This window comes from Megalobrama amblycephala, linkage group LG10, assembly GCF_018812025.1.
Source record: "Megalobrama amblycephala isolate DHTTF-2021 linkage group LG10, ASM1881202v1, whole genome shotgun sequence".
Classification (NCBI taxonomy): Eukaryota; Metazoa; Chordata; class Actinopteri; order Cypriniformes; family Xenocyprididae; genus Megalobrama; species Megalobrama amblycephala.
Genome location: NC_063053.1, coordinates 11,905,526 through 11,924,793, shown reverse-complemented (window position 1 = coordinate 11,924,793; position 19,268 = coordinate 11,905,526). Strand labels below are relative to the sequence as shown.

General features: G+C 36.5%; 1 protein-coding gene and 1 long non-coding RNA gene across 2 annotated transcripts in view; one reads left to right on the top strand and one right to left on the bottom strand.

Moving 5' to 3' along the window:
* Window positions 1–250: 250 nt before the first annotated feature.
* Window positions 251–3,606, bottom strand: LOC125277627. The gene is made up of 3 exons (XR_007186949.1): window positions 3,347–3,606; window positions 2,177–2,397; window positions 251–1,019 (listed from the first exon to the last, which is right to left on the bottom strand). It is a non-coding gene; the product is annotated as an uncharacterized LOC125277627 (long non-coding RNA).
* A 3,780-nt stretch (window positions 3,607–7,386) lies between these two features.
* The window catches only part of lrpprc (leucine-rich pentatricopeptide repeat containing), a 64,963-nt gene continuing 53,081 nt past the window's right edge, over window positions 7,387–19,268 (top strand). Inside the window, exons 1-11 of the mRNA XM_048204599.1 lie at window positions 7,387–7,611; window positions 9,010–9,218; window positions 9,317–9,439; window positions 9,522–9,643; window positions 11,056–11,114; window positions 11,249–11,335; window positions 11,410–11,536; window positions 12,079–12,223; window positions 12,518–12,675; window positions 12,795–12,900; window positions 13,835–13,942. Coding sequence (XP_048060556.1) covers window positions 7,433–7,611; window positions 9,010–9,218; window positions 9,317–9,439; window positions 9,522–9,643; window positions 11,056–11,114; window positions 11,249–11,335; window positions 11,410–11,536; window positions 12,079–12,223; window positions 12,518–12,675; window positions 12,795–12,900; window positions 13,835–13,942 — 1,423 coding nt within the window. The 5' untranslated portion in view covers window positions 7,387–7,432. The remainder of the gene's footprint in view (window positions 7,612–9,009; window positions 9,219–9,316; window positions 9,440–9,521; window positions 9,644–11,055; window positions 11,115–11,248; window positions 11,336–11,409; window positions 11,537–12,078; window positions 12,224–12,517; window positions 12,676–12,794; window positions 12,901–13,834; window positions 13,943–19,268) is intronic.

Genomic DNA, 19,268 nt, shown 5'->3' with positions numbered 1-19,268 from the left:
TATTTTTAGATTTTCTATTTTCATTTTGCTTTAAATTTTTGTTTTTTCTTAATTTTGTATTAGTTTTTTTTTTAAATATATGTCTATATAGTTTTATTTCAGTGTTATTTTTTAGTTTTTTTTAGTTATTTAGTTATCTCTACTTATCAAATACTCTTCTTTCCAAGTTAAACTAAATGAAAATGAGAAAAGTTGCCATGGCAACTGAAATAAATAAAGTTTAAGATTTTATTTTATTCCATTAAAGATCATTTATTTTAATTAAGTAACAAAAATGTGTTTAGTTTTAGTTAACTATAAAGATCCTGGTGTAACCCAAAATTGATAATAAAATAAATAAATTAAAATATTTTAGCTATTTTGACAACTTTTTGTGTGTACACTGCAACAAAGTGACAGTTATTAGAATAGCCACACATAAGAAGTGCTGTCTGTCAGAGTTTTTCACAAAACAAACCATGTACAAACAGAAAAAAAGAACATGAAATGTAACCACTAATGCAACAAGCCTCATTTATCATCTTACAGTTTACTTTTCCAAGCTATGAGCATCTCATTTAGGATGACAGCCTCCAGTAAGGTTTGCACACTTCATTGCATCACATGGGATGGGGATAAAATGTTAGGGGTGTGTGTATGTGCTGTCAAGCCCCTTATCCAATCAGTGCCCAAACACAGGAAATGCAGCAGAAACAGTCCTGTCACTGATCACAGAGGCATGTATAATTCTCAGGTGATTATTCCTCGGCCCGAGGCATCATTAGAGTAGTGTATCACATCATTCCCGCCTGGCTCAGGCACAGCTCTCCTACACCAAAGTCACAGGATCCTAGACTGTCATGAGATCAGCCAGGCAGTCTCATGTGAGAGTGTGCAAATATATGATTTCTCCTTTACTGTCACGCTTGAACAGGTCAGTGGCGGGATGAAGCTGGACGCCGCGCACTGAAACAGAGATGGAATCGGACAGGACTGGAGTCATGAGGAGCGGAGGGGGAAGTGATGATGCATGAAAGGCCCTGGATGACAATAAAAACATAATGATAGAAGTAATGATACATGGATGATGGCAAATACCACAATGCAGTCTTATCAGTCAGATTACTATCAGTGTTTTGTATACAGATGTACACTTGCACACTGAAAAAAAAGGGAGGATGCAAGTTTGTGAGTAATTTCCAGTCTTGCAAAGGGAGAAGGCAACAGGGGCATACATATATATATATATATATATATATATATATATATATATATTCACTAATGTTCAAAAACTTGGGGTCAGTAAGAATTTTTTTCAAAAAAAGAAAAGAAATTAACACTATGATTATATTTGATTCAATTGCTCAAATGGGACAGTAAAGACAATTAATGTATAATCTATTTCAAATAAATGCTGTTCTTTTGAACTTTCTATTCATCAGTGAATCCTAAAGAAAAAAAAACTGTCTTGAGCACCGAATCAGCATATTAGAATGATTTCTAAAGGATCATGTGACGCTAAAGACTGGTATCAGTACTGATGCTGAAAATTCAGCTTTGCCATCACAAGAAAAAAACAAATTTTTAAAACATATTAAAATAGAAAACAGTTATTACTTCGCAATATTACTGATTTTACTGTATTTTTTATCAAATAACTGCAGCCTTCTTTCAAAAACAGTGTGTACCTAGACAGCAACATAATGTGGCCCAGATCCGACCCACATCTGATACATGTGGATTACACACGGACCAGATGTGGGCCGCATCTGGGCCGACATTATGTTGCTGTCAGGGTATATTCTTTCAAAAATAGTAGTGTACATAGTTTATCAACCAATATGTAAAATGTACATTTAAAATGTTTAAAATAGCATAAACTTGATAATATATATATAATATAATGTAATATAATACAATATAATATAATAATTAAAAATATATTTAAAAAAAAAAAATCGAAAGATTTTATGGTATTGGTTGCTTGTTAATAGTGTGGTGTTCCATAACAAATTGTGTCAACAGTCGCATGAAACATGAATTTATGTTAAACTACAAAAAACCCAAACACCACATATACCAATACATTTCTCTGTTTTCTTATGGAAATTAATGTTGTAGTATTTATTGCATTCTTTTTTTTTTTTGAAACAGGATTGAATTAAAGCTGTGGTTGAGATTTTGGGTCAGCACTTACAATGTGAGAAAACATCAGCTTGGAACTGCGTGAGCTGCGTGCACATGTTCTGCTGCCTCTATGTCTCTCAGCCCCTCGAGATTTCCATGTGTTTGCGGTGTCGTTTCCTGCCAAGGTTCTGCCTTCTATCCTCATGTGTGACATTCAAGTTCACAAGGATCTCAGAGAAACAACACTCTTCACACCAGAGAGCCCTGCAACTGCCATCACATTCACACTCTCTGATCCACACAGAAATGGACAAATCCTCAGGGAAGGCCTGTTTTCTCTCTTTCCTCAACACTTCAGCTCTCTCTGTTCTCTGTAGCTCAGCACAGTCAAGTCTCTGAGCCTTTGATTTGTAAATAATTGACATTCTTTTTTTTCAAAAACAGATAATCTCCACAGTATAAGAAGTATTCCAGAAGGACTTGAATTTTTGTCATAAATAAAAACATAAAATCTAAAGACGATATCCATACTGAATTGTGGGTAAAGATCATATGTGTTGTTTTGGATGTAACATCACACCATAAATGGGTAAGAGACACATTTTGAGGCAGAATCCCCCCAAAAGTCCAAAATAAGATGTTTAAAAATGTGTTTTTGATAAAATTTTTGACTTTGTACATAAAAAATATTAACAAATTTTCATAAATGAGCTTCTGGGGTCATAATCTTGGGCTGGTTAATAGGTAAGTCAACTGTGAAGTTACCTATTGCTTTTGACATGTCTTCCTGTCATATTGAGAAATAAGGACTGGCAGAGGCCTCTGGACATAACCTACAGGTGACAAGATACTGGTGCCTTGCCTTGTTGGGCAACCTGACAGACATTATTAAGTCATAAACAATCCAAGATTATTTATACCATTGTCTAAAGCTTTCTAGATGGTTGCCGAAAAAAGTAAAATTGCATTTTTCTGCAAAAAAAAAAAAAAAAAAAGATTTTGGATAAGAAAATGAGAACGATATGTGGGGCACCATTTTCAATTATGGGTAGGAGGAAGAAAGATCAGCAAAAATCTTTTGTAAAAGAGGGAAAATAATCAATTAATAATTGATAGTTTTGATGAATAATAAATCACCAACACCGATGCATTCATGCTGCAGAAAAACAGAACAGAACCTTCTTGAGTTCATTCAGCCAACAGAAAGGGGGAAAGGAGCGGGCCTTTCCTCTCAGCTCACCTCATCTCTCCTCGTCTATAATTCAGTGACCTTGAGATATTTCTTCCCCTGAGCTCACCACTTTTAGCTCTCATGCCAACGAAAAGCAAGGGCTCCCTTCGGAATAAGAAGTAAACTGACGGCACGGGTCTCTGGGAGTGGCACATGCTCGCTGACATTGCAGGTGAGGGTCGACGATTAATTCTTTAACGGCTAAAGCCCAAAGAAGTACTTCACTTTATACGCGTACGCGAGGGTCAGCGTACACGACCAATGACGCAAGACCCCTTCTTAAAGCTGCAGTCCGTAACTTTTTTTGGTTAAAAATTATCCAAAATCAATTTTTGAGCAAGTACATAACCAGCCAGTGTTCAAAACTATCTCATTATCTTAGCTCGATTCACAACGGTAAGCTTGTAATAATGTTTTATAATAAGAGCGACATGGTGGATTTCCGCGGGAAATTTGAGCATGCAGCAGTTCCTCTGTGCGTCATTACATCACGTCCGTAAACAGAAAGGAAGGAGTCCAGGCTAGTCGGTTTTATCATGTGAGGATGCTGCTGGTAGCGGATCATTTATAGCCTTTTCTCACAGCAGCTGAAATAATTAAACTTGGCTACAGAAATTTAATTCTACAGGTAACGCTAATACACACTAAATACACATAGTCATAGTAATGCTGATGTTGTTACCATTAACGATTTGAGAACAAAGTATAATAGTAATAATAATTTGCACGGTTTGGCATGATCCGAGCTAAGTGATCGTTAGATTTAATCATCATTGGCAGCATGATTTATTGTAGGCCTAATGCTTTTTTCCTTAGTTGGTCAGAACAAAAGTGGCAGAAATGTTACTTACATGTTCAGATTATATTTTCCAGTGAAAATTCTTATATTGGTCATACTTTCAAGACGTAGAATCTGTGATTCTGAAGTTCAGTATCCACACCGGTGCGGTGACTGACAGCAAGCATTAGATTCATCCGCGCTGACGAGCTGTGCCGAGGCACAATGCACGTACAGATAACTATTCCGCATATGACTGCAATTGCAGGTTTCAAACAAGAGATGGCGACAAAGAGGAAACATTTTTTAAATGTGTAATTTTCTTTTATTAATATTTATTTAACTGATATGTGCCTTGCTTGATACTCATTTAACTATTTTTGTTAATGCCATTGTAGGTGTACATTTTGTTTGTTTTGTTCTTGATGTTCAATTTAAAAAAAAAAAAAAAACCCTGACCAATTACACATGACCTGACGCAAATTTCGTCATCAGAAGAGTATGCGTACTGACGGATTTTTGTAACCGATCGCACATGCGCTTTTTTTTGTTGTTGTTGTTGTTTTTTTTTTGCAATAATTAGTTTATCCACAAGGTGGCAAAGGTTGATTCACAAGGTAGTCAAAGAAAAACTGCATAAACAGAACAGAAAAGAGCGCATGCAAGCTACAGCGACAATGGAGGCCTTCATAGACAAGAGATTGTGCAAAGAGGTTAGAAAGTACCCTCATTTGTACAATTCTAGCATTAAAGAATACAAGGTTTGTTTACATGGAACTCGTGGCGAGAGATTCCTCAAAACTGTGCATGCGTCGAACAACTGTGTATGTGTATGAGTCAAATGAAGTATACTTTCCAAAGCTGTGCATTCGACTGTGTGCGTACACAAGCTTACGCATAATTTATTTTATTTTAAGCTATATGTGACAAGAAATTAATATTGAGTAACTTACTTTTTAGATGCAGCACTGTAAGTTATTTTATGTGTATTTGCTTCAAATGAACATAGATCCAACTTCCAAACAAAGCCAAAAGCAGGACTACTGTTGTGCATCTCCAAGAAACCCACAGTTTAGTTCCTGAATGAATCAGCGTTTTAGAAAGAATCGTTTGGATGAATGATTCAGTAACTCACTCATAAGTCACTTGGGGTGCTTCTCAAATGGAAGGCTGCATCCTTGTGAGGCTGTGTCCTTCCAGTCCAGTCCTAGGCTAGAGTCCTCCTCAGCATTAAACACTAGAATGAGACGGTCTAGTAAGTGAGCATGGCTTCATCTAAATGTTTCCACAATGTGAAAATACTATTAAAATTGTTACTTGAAAAATACTTTACATTAAAAATCTTTATGTTAACTGCCTTTGTATTAATGCAGGTCAGGTAATGACAACTATCTGTTGTCTCCTAGTCGTTTACATTATACTCATAAGTCACTTGTTTCGTTCCCAAATGAATCTGTGTTTTTGAATGAATCGGCTGAGTGAATGATTTAATGACTCACTTCTAAGTCACTAGTGCTGCATCCCAGTTTGCCTACTTATACTACGCCCTAAAAGTATGTGCTCTTTTTGTGAAGCATTTGCATTATCCATTTATTTATTAACCAAGCTCCACTGTTTAGTTTTTGACACACATTAGCATTATTCTTGCTGCTCACCATGCCATGCCAAAGCAACTCAGCATCGTCCCTACCCGAACATCACCCCACTGCGGGTGGGCTCAGCAGACAGGGGTTGACAGAGTGAGATCCAGGCAGGGATGGACTCTCAAATGGGTGAAACAACATGCCTGGCAGGCAATGCCTGTTCACTGTCACCTGTCAGCATATTGTGTACTGCTGTGCGGGTGGCTTGCAGTGTGTGTCAGCCATGGAAATGAGTTTGGCATGGCACACGTCTGACAAATTGGGGCCCCCTGGCCCCTGATGCCCGGCACGAGACTGAGTGGCCCAGTGGGCATTAGTCCGTGCTTGACAACACCCCACCTAGCTGACCTTTTTCAAAACTGACCTCAAGCTGCCACCAATCAGCTTCCCGCTTCAGTATGCTTGTAAACAATGTGTCTAACTAAAACACATGGCAAAATTAATCCAACACACACATTACTGAAATTTAAATTAAGTTTTACTCATGAGGACAATATAATCCGGAATGAGTACAGTCATTAAACAAGATCAGGAATAAATTGCAAATTTTGGGGGAAAAAAATGCAATTGTGTGTGACACACTAGTTTTCAGAATATTGAAGGCAAAGCAGTTTTTTTGGCGCTTGTTTTTTGCTTAATTATAATCTTGTATGTCGACATGTCGTGTAACCAGGGTTGTTATTTTAAACTAAAACTAAAACTATTAAAAATCATTTTCAGTATTTGAAGTAAAATAAAATATCAGATGAAAATCTGAAACCTAAAAACGTAACCAAAAATTAGAAATGTTGCTTTGGCAACATACTTTTAAGTTAACTTAAACTCAAGGACTAAAATTACTTCAACTAAAACGTAAATAAAAAAAATAATTAAAGCTATATAGAAATATTAAAAATAAAAATAAAAATGAGAAAAGCACAAAACTGAAATAAAAACTACAATTTAAAAAATTTAAAATAAAAATAAAAGCTAATTCCAAATATTAACAAATACTATTATAGTACAGGCTATAAATATTACTAAAATAATACTGTGCAAACAAACAGATAAAGAAACAAAAATATATAGGCTATAGGCTATAAACAAACATAACACTCAAATTGTAGCCTATATCCATCTAAAGTGTTTAGCTATATAAAAATCAATTTCCATTTCATTATTATTATAATTATTGTACTTACACTAAATATTTTTTGATAACTTTTATTAGAGGGAAAACTCAACTGATATTGTTTTTAGTTCCGATTATTTTAAGCACGTCTACATCTCAAGGACAACTATTTATTCATTTTTAGGGACTTTTCATATTCATAAGACAGTGATATCAATTTTATTTTCTTGAAGAAATCAAACAACACAGCTAGTTTCGTCAAGAAAGTGATCTAATGATGTATACTAGTTTAATAGGCTATATTTTTATATAATTTATATCATGTTTTAGTTTATGACTAGCCTAACATTCTATATTTTGTAGCATTGTATATTTTGTAACCTGCGTATTATTGCTAGAACTACCAAACAGCTGAACAACTACCTCTGGGTAAATTAGGCTATTCGAAGAATGAAGCGTGTGAGGGTTCTGAATCCCCCCTATGAATACAATGGTCTCGCTCGTTGCTCTCTGGCCTGTCACGTGGTGCGGATGTCCTTCGCTCTTCTCTCTGCAGGCTAAACATGGCTGCGCTCTTAAGATCAGCCCGGTTCCTCAAATATTCATCGGCTTCATTGCTTCAAGGCATAGGAAACAGCAGACATGCACCGGTAGCTGGTCGTCTTTACAGCGGAACGGTCGGAACTCCACATATAGGGTTTTGTGTGCGTCAGACAGTCCCGGGAAGGTTAAATGTTAACAGGTATAACGCAACATGACTCTGTGCCATGCGTGTTTAGATCTTGCAGTTGTCATTGAGAGGTGAACACTCCTCTAACTGTACTGAATGGTTATAACGCATTTATGACGCGGGTTATTTAACTAAATTTTTACAAACATGTCTAAATTTAGCCATTTGGTCATATAATGATGTTGTATGAGAGGAATATGGCTTCCTTGCATAAGCTCATAACCTGCAGTGTTTCCATGAATATCACTGCAGAATATATGAATGTAGAATTTCACTCTTTTCAGCTTCTTTATAATACTTAGAATTTATCAATCAGTTATTTTTTTAAAACAGTCTTATTTGGAATCAATATTTCATAAAGGACTTGTCTAATTACATAGTCATTAATCCTATTAACAATTAATGTGTATGTCCATGTAACAATAGTTGTGCTAACGTTAACTAACGTTATTTTAGGCTAATACTAGTGTTACTGTGAACTGTATGTTAGCATGGGCCAGAAGTCAAGGGTCAACATGTCAAGGTCATTTTAAGCCACCTGAGAATACTACACATTTTATTGGCCAACATTTAATTTGTCATTTTCTTGCATGACAGTTACTTAATTTAGGGCCACAATGACCTAAATAGCTAAACTGTAACCCTCATCATCTATGGTAGTTAACTTCAATCTACATAAAGTTTAGTAGTTAAGCATAAGTTGTTTCAGATTTTCTTTTACCTAAGGACACCTTAATTTTACCTTAATTAAATGTCATCTTTCATGTCCAGTCCTTACATAAAAAAAGCCAGTATCAACAAAATCCATCTTTGCATCTGAAGTGGAATTTAGGTGAATTGTTTAATGTGGCTCAGAGGTGGCATGAATGTATTTACACTGCAATTACAATTGTATAAATAATACTATGCAATTTTTTTTTCAATATTGAAAATGAATGATTTAAAAAAATGAAATATTTTAAATATGGAACTAAAAATGTCCCTAATTCAAACAATTAGTTCAAATGGCTGATTTCTTCAAAAAAGAAGCAAGTGACTGATGACTGACTAGTTACTGAATGACATTCAGCAACAAAACACAGCTATTTTGTTCAGTGACCCACAACAGTTTGCTCATTCTCATTTTTAAGGCATTCTAACAGGCTACGTCTTGATAGTGTCAGCTCGCACATCGGTAAAAGAACAATTACGATATTATTATAGACGATACTTATCCCACACCTACTTACACATGAAACAAGAGCAGGATTTCATCAGAAATCATTGTGTAAATCTTTCATAAATTGTTCAATTCGTTTATTTCATTGTTAATTTTTTTGTAGTAAGCACCTTAACATATTAATTTCTTGTCATGATGCTATGGATGTGCACTTATTTCAGACACTTCTTCTGCATTTTGTTCTCATACAGATTGGCCTTGCCCTGTGTGAGTTGTCGTCAGTATGGGGCTGTCCCGGAGCAGATGGACCCGGTGAAGGATGAGCCTAATGTGGCAGTTCGCTCCAAGCAGGCTCAGCAGTTTGACTGGGCTCTGGCGAAACTAGACAGCTCAGTCCGAAGGACAGGCAGGGTCACCAAAACACTGCTGCTTCGAATCTTCCATGATATGTGCAGAACAGGTACTTGTCTCTTTGTTTGAGGATCTTTCCTGGATCCATTTCCATATATAATTCTCTACTTGTTCTGCATGTCATCTCTCTAAATTCACTCCAAATAGGATATCCAAGTGGAAATCAAGCCCTGTTGTTACTGAGAAGCTGTGGCTCACTGCTTCCTGAGGTTCCCCTGACTGAGCGCACAGAGCTGGCACAACGGATCTGGGATAAGCTTCAAGAACTTGGTAAGAGATAAAGACCCTTGACCAGTTACTGTTTGTACTTCTAAACCTATGATTTGAAATTTCATATTGCTGTTCTCTGCAGGCGTCACCTATGATGTGAGCCATTACAATGCACTGCTCAAGACGTACCTGCAGAATGAGTTCAAATTCTCTCCAACCGACTTCCTTGCTAAAATGGAAGCTGCTAATGTTCAGCCAAACAGAGTGAGTATAATTTTAAGTACAAGAAACAATATTCGGAGTAAATATTTGTTTTAGTTAACCAGAAATGGTGAGAGGGAAAAAATTTAGCATTATTGCTGCTGCACATATATTAGCCAAACAAATCGAAGCGGCATGAAATGAAAATTCACCTTACCTGTTTTCTAAATGCATGTTATTTATCTGAACAATATGAATGAATCATCCATTGTTTTTTTTGTTTTTTATATAAATGTTTTGACCTTTAATTTTTAATCAAATTCAATCTTCTGGTGAAACGACAGATTTCTCTCTGGTGACATATGCTGGACTTTTCCAATAATTTTAGTCCGCTTACTCCCCTTTATTACAATCAACCTCAAGCTCACATTTAGATCTGCCTCGATCCAGTCAACAACAGATGGACCAAACCAAGTCCCCGACCTACATTGTTTTTTTTCTTTTTTATAATCTGTTTAATTTAGATGGTAGTCACAATAAAAAAGAAAAGATCCCTCGCTTCTTCCATTAGGGACCTCTCGATCAAGTTTTTTGTTCCCCCGATCCTATCCAAGAATTTTATATCGAGTACCTGCTGATACAGAGTCCTATCTGATACTGGTATTTTCCTAGTGCTTTGTGCACACTTCAAGTACATTAAAGTTATTAAAATCATGTACAGAGAGTTCCTCAGGGGCAGGGGCTCAAATGTAAAATAGGGGCATTTATCACTAAGCATTAAGCAGTTTCTTTTTTTTTTTTTATATGTACAATAAGCAGAATAACTGCAACAAAAAGGAAAAAAAGTCAAGATAAGGTTAGAAAGCAAACTTGCAGTGTCAATGCCAATCTGTCAGTCAAGCAAGCCATAGCAACGCATTGTGGCAATGACGTCTCAGACAGTCTGACGGCAGATAGAAATAAACGGTAAATAAGCAACTTTTGAGTAATTCGTTACAAAAGAGCTCATAAAATATGATAAACTGAACGTCCTTGACGCACTAGAACTGACCTCACTGGTTCTCGCTTTCAGCTTTATTTCCTTTTAATGGCGCTTGGTAAACCCACTTGAAGGTGCATACCGCCAGCTACTGCATGACACATGCATGACAGCTGACCTAAAATAAAAGATCAGGCTTAAGATAGCCCATACTGATCAGTTAAAAAATGCTTAATCAGCCTCCGATACCATTCTTTGAGATTGGCTCGGGACATCCCTAACTACCATTACATTGCAACTTAAATACTTGTGTGAAATTAACAATTATTTTAAATATTTACAAAAAATTCAGTTAAAGAATATTTTATTGAAAAGGCTTTAGACTTTGAAACTGACACAAGGTGCAAAAATGAATTTTGTCAATCACTGATGCTAGCTAGGGAATTTCATTGGATACCATGTTTATTTGTATTTGTAATATTTTGTGACTCTCTAGGTGACCTATCAGAGACTCATTGCAGCATACTGTGAGGATGGTGACATTGAAGGTGCTAGGTGAGTTTTCAGCAAATGAGTTTTTCTTTATGGTGTGAATCTTGTAAAAAAAAAAAAAATTAAATAGTATTTACTTGGCTGTCACAATAAAAAAACGTTAAAAGAAACCATGCTTGTATCACAACTTCTTGCAGTACAATCCTGGGCTTTATGAAGAGCAAAGACCTGCCCATCACAGAGGCTGTGTTCAACTCCCTAGTGACAGGCCATGCCCGGGCAGGGTGAGTGGAGAGTGCCATTGACTTGCTTTTTCTGTTTCTTTGGCACGCACGTGTTGACTGACTTGTTTGTGCAGGGACATGGGCAGTGCTGAAGGCATCCTATCAGTGATGAAAGGGGCGGGGATTGAGCCTGGCCCAGATACGTACCTGTCTCTCCTCAATGTGTATGCTGAGAAAGGCGATATTGCCAAAATTAAACAGGTCTGTAATTGAGGGAGATGAACTGGACTGATTAAGAAAATTGTTATTAATTTGTTAATTAAGAATTTATTTTCAAATTGTCTGGTCATTGCTTAAAATTATGTAGCTTGTAATGCATTTTATATTTAAATATTTTTATTATAATATAATATTGAATATGCGTTACCATTCAAAAGTTTGTGGTCTAAGATTTTTTTTTTTAATCATTCAGATATTATTTCTATATGCTGATTTAGAGCTTAGGAAACATTTCTTATTATTATTCATGTTGAAAATTTGTCTTTTTTTGCACTCTGATGAATAGAAGGTTAAAAAGAACAGCTTTTATTTGAAACCAAAATCTTGTTTAACATTATAAATGTCTATACTGTCACTATTGATCAATTTAATATGTCCTTGCTGAATAAAAGAATTTCTAAGGGGAAAAAAAAAACTGACCCCAAACTTTTGAGTGGTTGTGTGTACATTTCACATCTAAATTTGTATTGTTTTTAGCTAATAATTGAGTTCTTTCATATCTTTGTATCTTATGTATCCTCTAGACTCTAGAGACAATGGAGAATACAGATATCCATCTGATGGACAGAGATTTGATGCAGGTGGTTTTCAGTCTGACTAAGGCCGGCCATCAGCAGTATGTGCCTGAGATTGTGGAGCGCATGCGTCACGAGAGGGGATATGTGCCAGGTATGTCCGCTGACAGCAGTTTCATGTCATGGAAGAGAAGGGAATATGGAATCATATTTGAATTTTGCCTTCAGCACTTACCATAGTGGCCCATAGTGAGCCATAATGGTCCCATATGTATTCATAGCAGAATTCTATTTTAAGTGTCATAAATATGAACCCAGCCAATTAGAGAAATGGGATGCATACAATATTGATGCATTGAGATGGTTATGGGATTTTGGGAGAGTTATTAATGATTGATTATATTTTTTATTTTGATACTGATGCACTCGTTTGTTTCAATTTCCTCAGACGCTATGAACCTCTGCTTGAGTCTGATTACCCACGGACATGAAGAGACAGCGTTTTCTGTGCTGAAGAGCTTCACCGGCCTCTTGGTAGAGTCACAGACCAATGACTCCCCAGACTTGGGAAACTTCTTTCTTCGCCACTGTGTCAATATGGACAAAGTAAGGGGCCCGAATCGAAAGATTTTTATGAGTGAAGTGTTACCTAACTGTATGTTGAACTTTTGTTAGAAATTTAGACTTGTTGTTGTGTTGTTAATTTGTTTGTCTGTGTCTTGCAGTCTGTGGACAAAGTGGCTGGGTTTTGCAAAGATCTTAAAGATTCAGGTCTGCACTCGTCGCCACTGCAGTTCACCCTTCAGTGTGCCCTGGAAGCCAAGAAGACAAGTGAGTACAATGAAGTAGATTTAAAAGACTACTTAATCCTTGGTTATTGTCTTTTAAAACTCCAGGCTTTTAATGAATAGATCAAGCTTTTTCCAAGCTTGATCTATTCAAGCTTATTTGTCTGTTTTTGTTTTAACATACTTGGTAATACTTTACAATAAGGTCTTGCGTTTTTTTAAATTAGGCTAATATTAGTTTTTGTGGTATTGAAACTGGTGACAAATATTATGAAATTTCAATAATATCAAAAATGTTGGGATTATAACCTTATTTAAAAGGGATAGTTCACCCAGAAATTATTATCCCATGATTTACTTGCCCTCAAGCCATCCTAGGTGTATATGACTATCTTCTTTCAGACAAACACAATCAGAGATGAATTTAAAAATATCCTTAGTCCTCCAAGGTTTATAATGGTTGTGAATGGCTGCCCAGATTTTGAAGACGAAAAAAAATGCATCCATCCATAAAAAAATGAATCCATACGACTCCATGGGGTTAATAAAGGTTAATAAGACAAATATCCTTAGTTAAAACTTTATAAAGTAAAATAACGATCTTTCGGTGCGACAGCCATACGCATTCGATGTCAAAAAAGCAACACTTCAAAATCTGGGCAACCATTATAAACCTTGGAGGACTAAGGATATTTTTAAATATATCTCTGATTGTGTTTGTCTGAAAGAAGATAGTCAGTCACATACACCTAGGATGGCTTGGGGGTGAGTAAATCATGGGATAATTTTCATTTTTGGTTGAACTATCCCTTTTAAAGCAAAAATAACAATATCATGATATATGTCATTATTGTGAAATAAAATGACTCATATCGTGATTTTGGTCATATATTTATACCCATATATTTGACCCACCCATATATTTGATAATGGCACAGCTCAATTTGTGTGAATATACTGTTCTTCATTATTTGAAGGTATGGCTGTTGAGCTCATGAGGAGGATGAAGGAGGAAGGCTTACCTCTCAGACCTCACTACTTCTGGCCACTGTTTACTCACCACCAGAGAGACAAGAACATTCCTGGTGAGTCCTGAGCTTCCAGCCTCATTCTTAAATGGTCATTATTGTGCATGTTGCAACCAATTTTACTTCCATAATCTGACGCGTTTCTGATTAATATCAACAAGGAAAAATTTCCACGCAGGATTTGGTTTTATCCATTGTGAAAAGTCTGAGTTAAAGTAGGCCGGGTTATTTGTATACATTTTTGTATAATTTGTGTACAAAAAAAATTATGTTGTCTTTGACAGCTCAATAAAAAGTCTGTTAATTTAGTAATTTGGTTAAATTATTTTTTTTCTCCATACTTCCATCTGTTCCACAGTTACAAACAAATGTTCTTAATAGGGATGCGCAACACGAGCGAGTACTCGAGTACTCGACCGTGACAGCGACAATCGATCATGTAAACAATGATAGAAATGTATTTTTTCTTTTTTCTCCTGATTGGTTATAGTAGCACTTAGGGCAGTGCCCTGAGCTCTGATTGTTTAGCTTTCCACAGCATGCGTCAAAACACGTGAGAAGGGAGAGAATGGCCTCGAAGTCACGTAGTGATGTCTAGTTTCACTTTGACAAGATGTATGAAAATACAGTTCAATGCAAGCTGTGCAGCGCCAAGCTTTTATCTTGTGCTGCCAATATCCTTTAAATTCTATTCATAATTAATTTAGCAATAATCATCAGTGATTTTCATACTGTAAAATAACATTTTGGTTGATCAGAAAGTGCAAATTGAATCCAAAATATTGCTGAAATATTAGTGATACTTTTTAAAGCACAATCGAAGTTACACTTTCGGTCAAACTCATGTTTGCTTTCGCAAACCTTTTGCAGATTAAAGCTGTAATAGCTACATCTGATTAATCTACTATAGGATGCGTAGGGTCGGGATATCAACATTTATTAAGATGCTGGATGCGTTGCATATCAGTGTTTAGTTTCATGCTCAAATGCAATGCCTGATATTGACTGAATTATTTGAGACAGTCATATTGCTTTTAGATATTTAAAAAAAAAAAAAAAAAACTGATGTTATATTAATGTAGCAGTGCATTTTTCGTCATATTTGTTCAATGGCATAATTCGCATGGCTTCGAAAACACGCAGACGATTTATGGAATCACTTAATGTGATTAAAATAAAGCACAGATCTGCCATAAACGTGGCATTATAATGAGAACTTTATAGAAATCTACTGTAAATTCTGTCCTTACCCATTATTCAGCGAGTTGTCGTGAAAGCGCATCATGGCGCGAGCTCTCTCTCTCTCTCTTTCTCGCTATAGCGCGTAACAGATACAAGTTGTAATGTTACGTCTATATTATGTATCTAGGTTATCTGATTAATATCATAGGATGTGTCATAGAACGGGCTTCAGTTTATTGGCGTCACTCACCTCGGGCGGCTATTCCTTTTAGATGCTTCCTTATTAACATTGCTGCATCATAATCAATCTAACACTGTTAGATTGATCACATTTGCATGTTTTCATAGACAGGTTTTCATGTCATATTTTTATATTTAACATTCATTTTCCTAACAGTCTTCAGATTTTTTCATTATCTCCATGACGGCCATGCCCCGCCCCCCGCACACGCCCCGCCCCCAGTACTTGATTAACCGTTTTTGAAGCCTATCGATGATCGAAATGAAAAATTGCTAAAAATGCCCATCCCTAGTTCTTAAAAAAAGAGCATGTCCAGATAAATATTGCTACAACTGCAACAGCGAGTATAAAAACATTTTTTTTTTTTTTAAACCAATAACCTTCATGAAACATGCAGGATCTCTCTCACCTTTATGTTCCTGTACAGGTTTTTTTTTTTTTTTTTTGCTCAGTGTTGAAGTCTGCACTATGTGAAGGTTACATGACAGAATTTGTAGTGACTGGTTCTCATGTAAATGCGAGCGCTCTGAGGGAATTCACTTTCAATTACGTGCGCCACTGTGCACGGCCATGAAATATTTAGCGCCATGTCACATTCTGTCCACAGGTGTCACCAGCGGGCAGACGCCCACCCCCTTTTCCACCTACCGGTTTTCCGTCCACCCATTCATGAGTGTGGAGATGGGGAAAAGTTTGCATTTTGATGAGGTGTGGATTTGGGCAGGCGTGTTTGAAAAAGCATATGCTAGCTTTGTCTTGGCAGCCGTGAGCGAGCTGTGCTTGTCAGTTTCAAGAAGCAATGCAGCTCATTGGTTGTGACATGGCGCGAGAATAATGCCTCAGCCCCTCACGTAGCACACAGCAGGCTCTTTTACATCTGCATCTTAAATGCTTTCTGCACTAGTGACATTTTGGAAAATCTCTCTCTCTCTTTTTTTTTTTTTTTTTTTTTTTTTGCTATTCACTTGCATTGGATGCTGGGTTCTTTTAAAGGGTCATGAAACCCTGAAACATTTGAGATGTTAACAGATATATACAGGTTGCACATCAGTGAAAACAACAATAGCACTCATTGTTGATTATTAAGGAAAAAGCGCTTTATTTTTGTTTTTTTGTTTATTGGAGCCATTTCGTTCTTTCGGTTTAAAAAGCAAAGTTGAACCAACATCATGAAAAGTGAGGTATGTTAATTCAGAGTAGTGATTGGCTGCCATGGCTGGAGAGTGTGCATCTACGCTTTTCTCCACATTATTCATGAGAATAAACACTTTTAATTCAATCACTGCACTATGCATGAGATTGCATTACAGTGGGGAATATATTATTAGACCTTTTAAATGTTCTTCCTTATTTTTAGACCAATAGCTCCGCAAAGTTATAATGCTGATTTGTTTATATTTCAACGAATAGTTTATCAAAACATATTTGATTTGTTCATGATAGTTGTTAGTAGTTTCAAATTATAAGATTTTTGTGAGTTTGTTGTCATAGGGTTATATATATATTTTTTTTTTTTTTTTTTTTTGCTCACATTATACAGACAAAATAGTATTAAAATATGTGTTGTAGGTCTGTTTTATTGGTAGTCTCCACTCTCCTACTCCCACTTTTCCACAACTTCACACACCCATTTCTTTTTTCAAATCTGAGGTGTGAACAACCAGCTGGACCTTACTTGAACTTGAACTTTTTTTTCTTTCTGGATTACATACATCAAGAAGACTGCAATGGCTTCACCATGTGGTACATTGGTTAAAGGATTGGTCCACTTTCAAATAAAATTTTCCTGGTAATTTACTCACCCCCATATCATCCAAGATGTCCATGTCCTTCTTTCTCCAGTTGAAAAGAAATTAAGGCTTTTGATGAAAATATTCCAGGATTATTCTCCTTATAGTGGACTTCAATGGACTCCAAACGGTTGAAGGTCAAAATTAGTTTTAGTGCAGCTTCAAAGGGCATTAAACGATACCAGACGAGGAATAAGGGTCTTATCTAGTGAAACGATCATCATTTTCTTAAAAAAAAATTAAAATGTATATGCTTAATAAACACAAATGATTGCCTTAAAAGTGCTTCGCCATTCTGCCTTCCATATTCTTCCAAAAGCTTACGCTGTATGTCCTACACCTTCCCTATTCAATTTACAGAACGAGGCGTAGGAATAAAGTCGTTGTTTTTGTTTTGTTTTTGCGCATAAATGTATTCTCATCGCTTCATAAAATTAAGGTTGAACCACTGCAGTCACATGGACTATTTTAACAATGTCTTTAGTACTTTTCTGGACCAAAGTTGTGGTTAAATTGCTGTTTATGGAGGACTCAAAAGACAACATTTATTTGAAATAGAAATCTTTTGTAACTTTATAAATGTTGCTGAATTAGTGAAAAATCTTACTGACCTCAAACTTTTGAGCAGTAATGTACATGTGCTTTCTGTTTCAACAGACCCAAGCAGACTCCCAGTTTTGCTTGTAGCAAGATATACTATTTTGCTTTTTAAAATTTTATTGCTTTTCTAAAATCCATTTCATTTTAAAATTGAGCTTGTTTGGAGATTCAGCTTCTGTTGACAGTTTGAACCCTGACCTCTCCTTTTAGTTCCCCTTTAGTAAGAGACCGCAGACTCGGTTACTTCTTACACTTACAGTTCAATCATCGAACCCAGTGATGTAGCAAACAGAAATCTGGAGGTCGCCCGAGAATTCATTGAACCAGATTTGTTCCATAAAAGCCTTCTCACACACTTTCTGAATTGAGAGAAGTCTTGAATCGGCGAGTGATGTGACTGGCTATCCATTTTCCATCCCCATTCACATGCAACCTATCGGCCTGCGCTGTCTGAGACAACTTTTATGGCTGACAAATGGATTGTTGGATTATTTAACAGCAAAACAGGTGTGCTCCTCTCATAAAAATGAAAAGAATGAATAGACAGACGGCTCTCAGGGTCCATTGAGAAGAGTGTGTCTGGTTGACTGTTTATGTTTGCTTGAAAGCAAAGAGCTACTGAATTGCAAGAAAGGATGAATGGAGAAAAAAATGCACAGATGAGAATGAAATGGAGAGATGGGATAGATGGGTGGATGGATGGAGCCTCCAGGTGCTTTACCTGGCTAATGCTCTTGCGCACCGGTGGTCGTCCGCTCCTGGCGCCAGATGCAGGTTTTAATGGCAGATAAAAGCAGCTCTTATCTTTTATTCAGGTGTGTAGGTGTCCCCTGAGCATTGCGATACAGAGTGCTAAGGACCAAGGTGAAGAGTAAACAGAACAGAAATCGCTGGTTCACGTGTTCCCACACACACAAACGTTTGCCCGAGTAGGTCGAGAGACTATTCCATATGCATGTGGTGCTTTAGGCAGGAGTGAAGGGCCCTGCTGGAGAGCCGGGTACAGGCCTGAATCCTCTGCATTAAGGGGGTGTTCCTCCAGGCCATGCCATAGGAAGACAAATGTGATGAAATTCTAATTATCCAAGTATTTTATTTCTTTTTTTTTTTTTTTATATATATATTCTTTTTTTATTACTGCTTTCTGATTAAAATCTGGTTGAGTGAATTGTAAACAGCCTTGGGCTTTAAATCATGTTGCTGGTATAGCCAGCAACATGATTTAACCAGTATAGCATTAGTCCTGTCCTTATGAAAAGAAAGCTTGTGCTTATTTTTCTCCCACATAATAGGAAAGAATCTTGCTCATTTCCTTAGAAATCATATTTCAAATATTTAACCCTTTACATACAGCCAGTGTCGTTGCTTGAATTTGTTGTGTTTGGGACATGTTTATGGTTGGACTGAACAAACAATAATCATGGTCCACAAGACCATAATGGGACTTTTTTTGTCCATACTTTCTGACCTGAGAAGTATGACCCACATGAACTGCTCTGAGGAAGAAATGCTGAATTTGCTGAATCTATGACAAAACATGCACAAACCATCATCCCAAATTTGTAAAGAG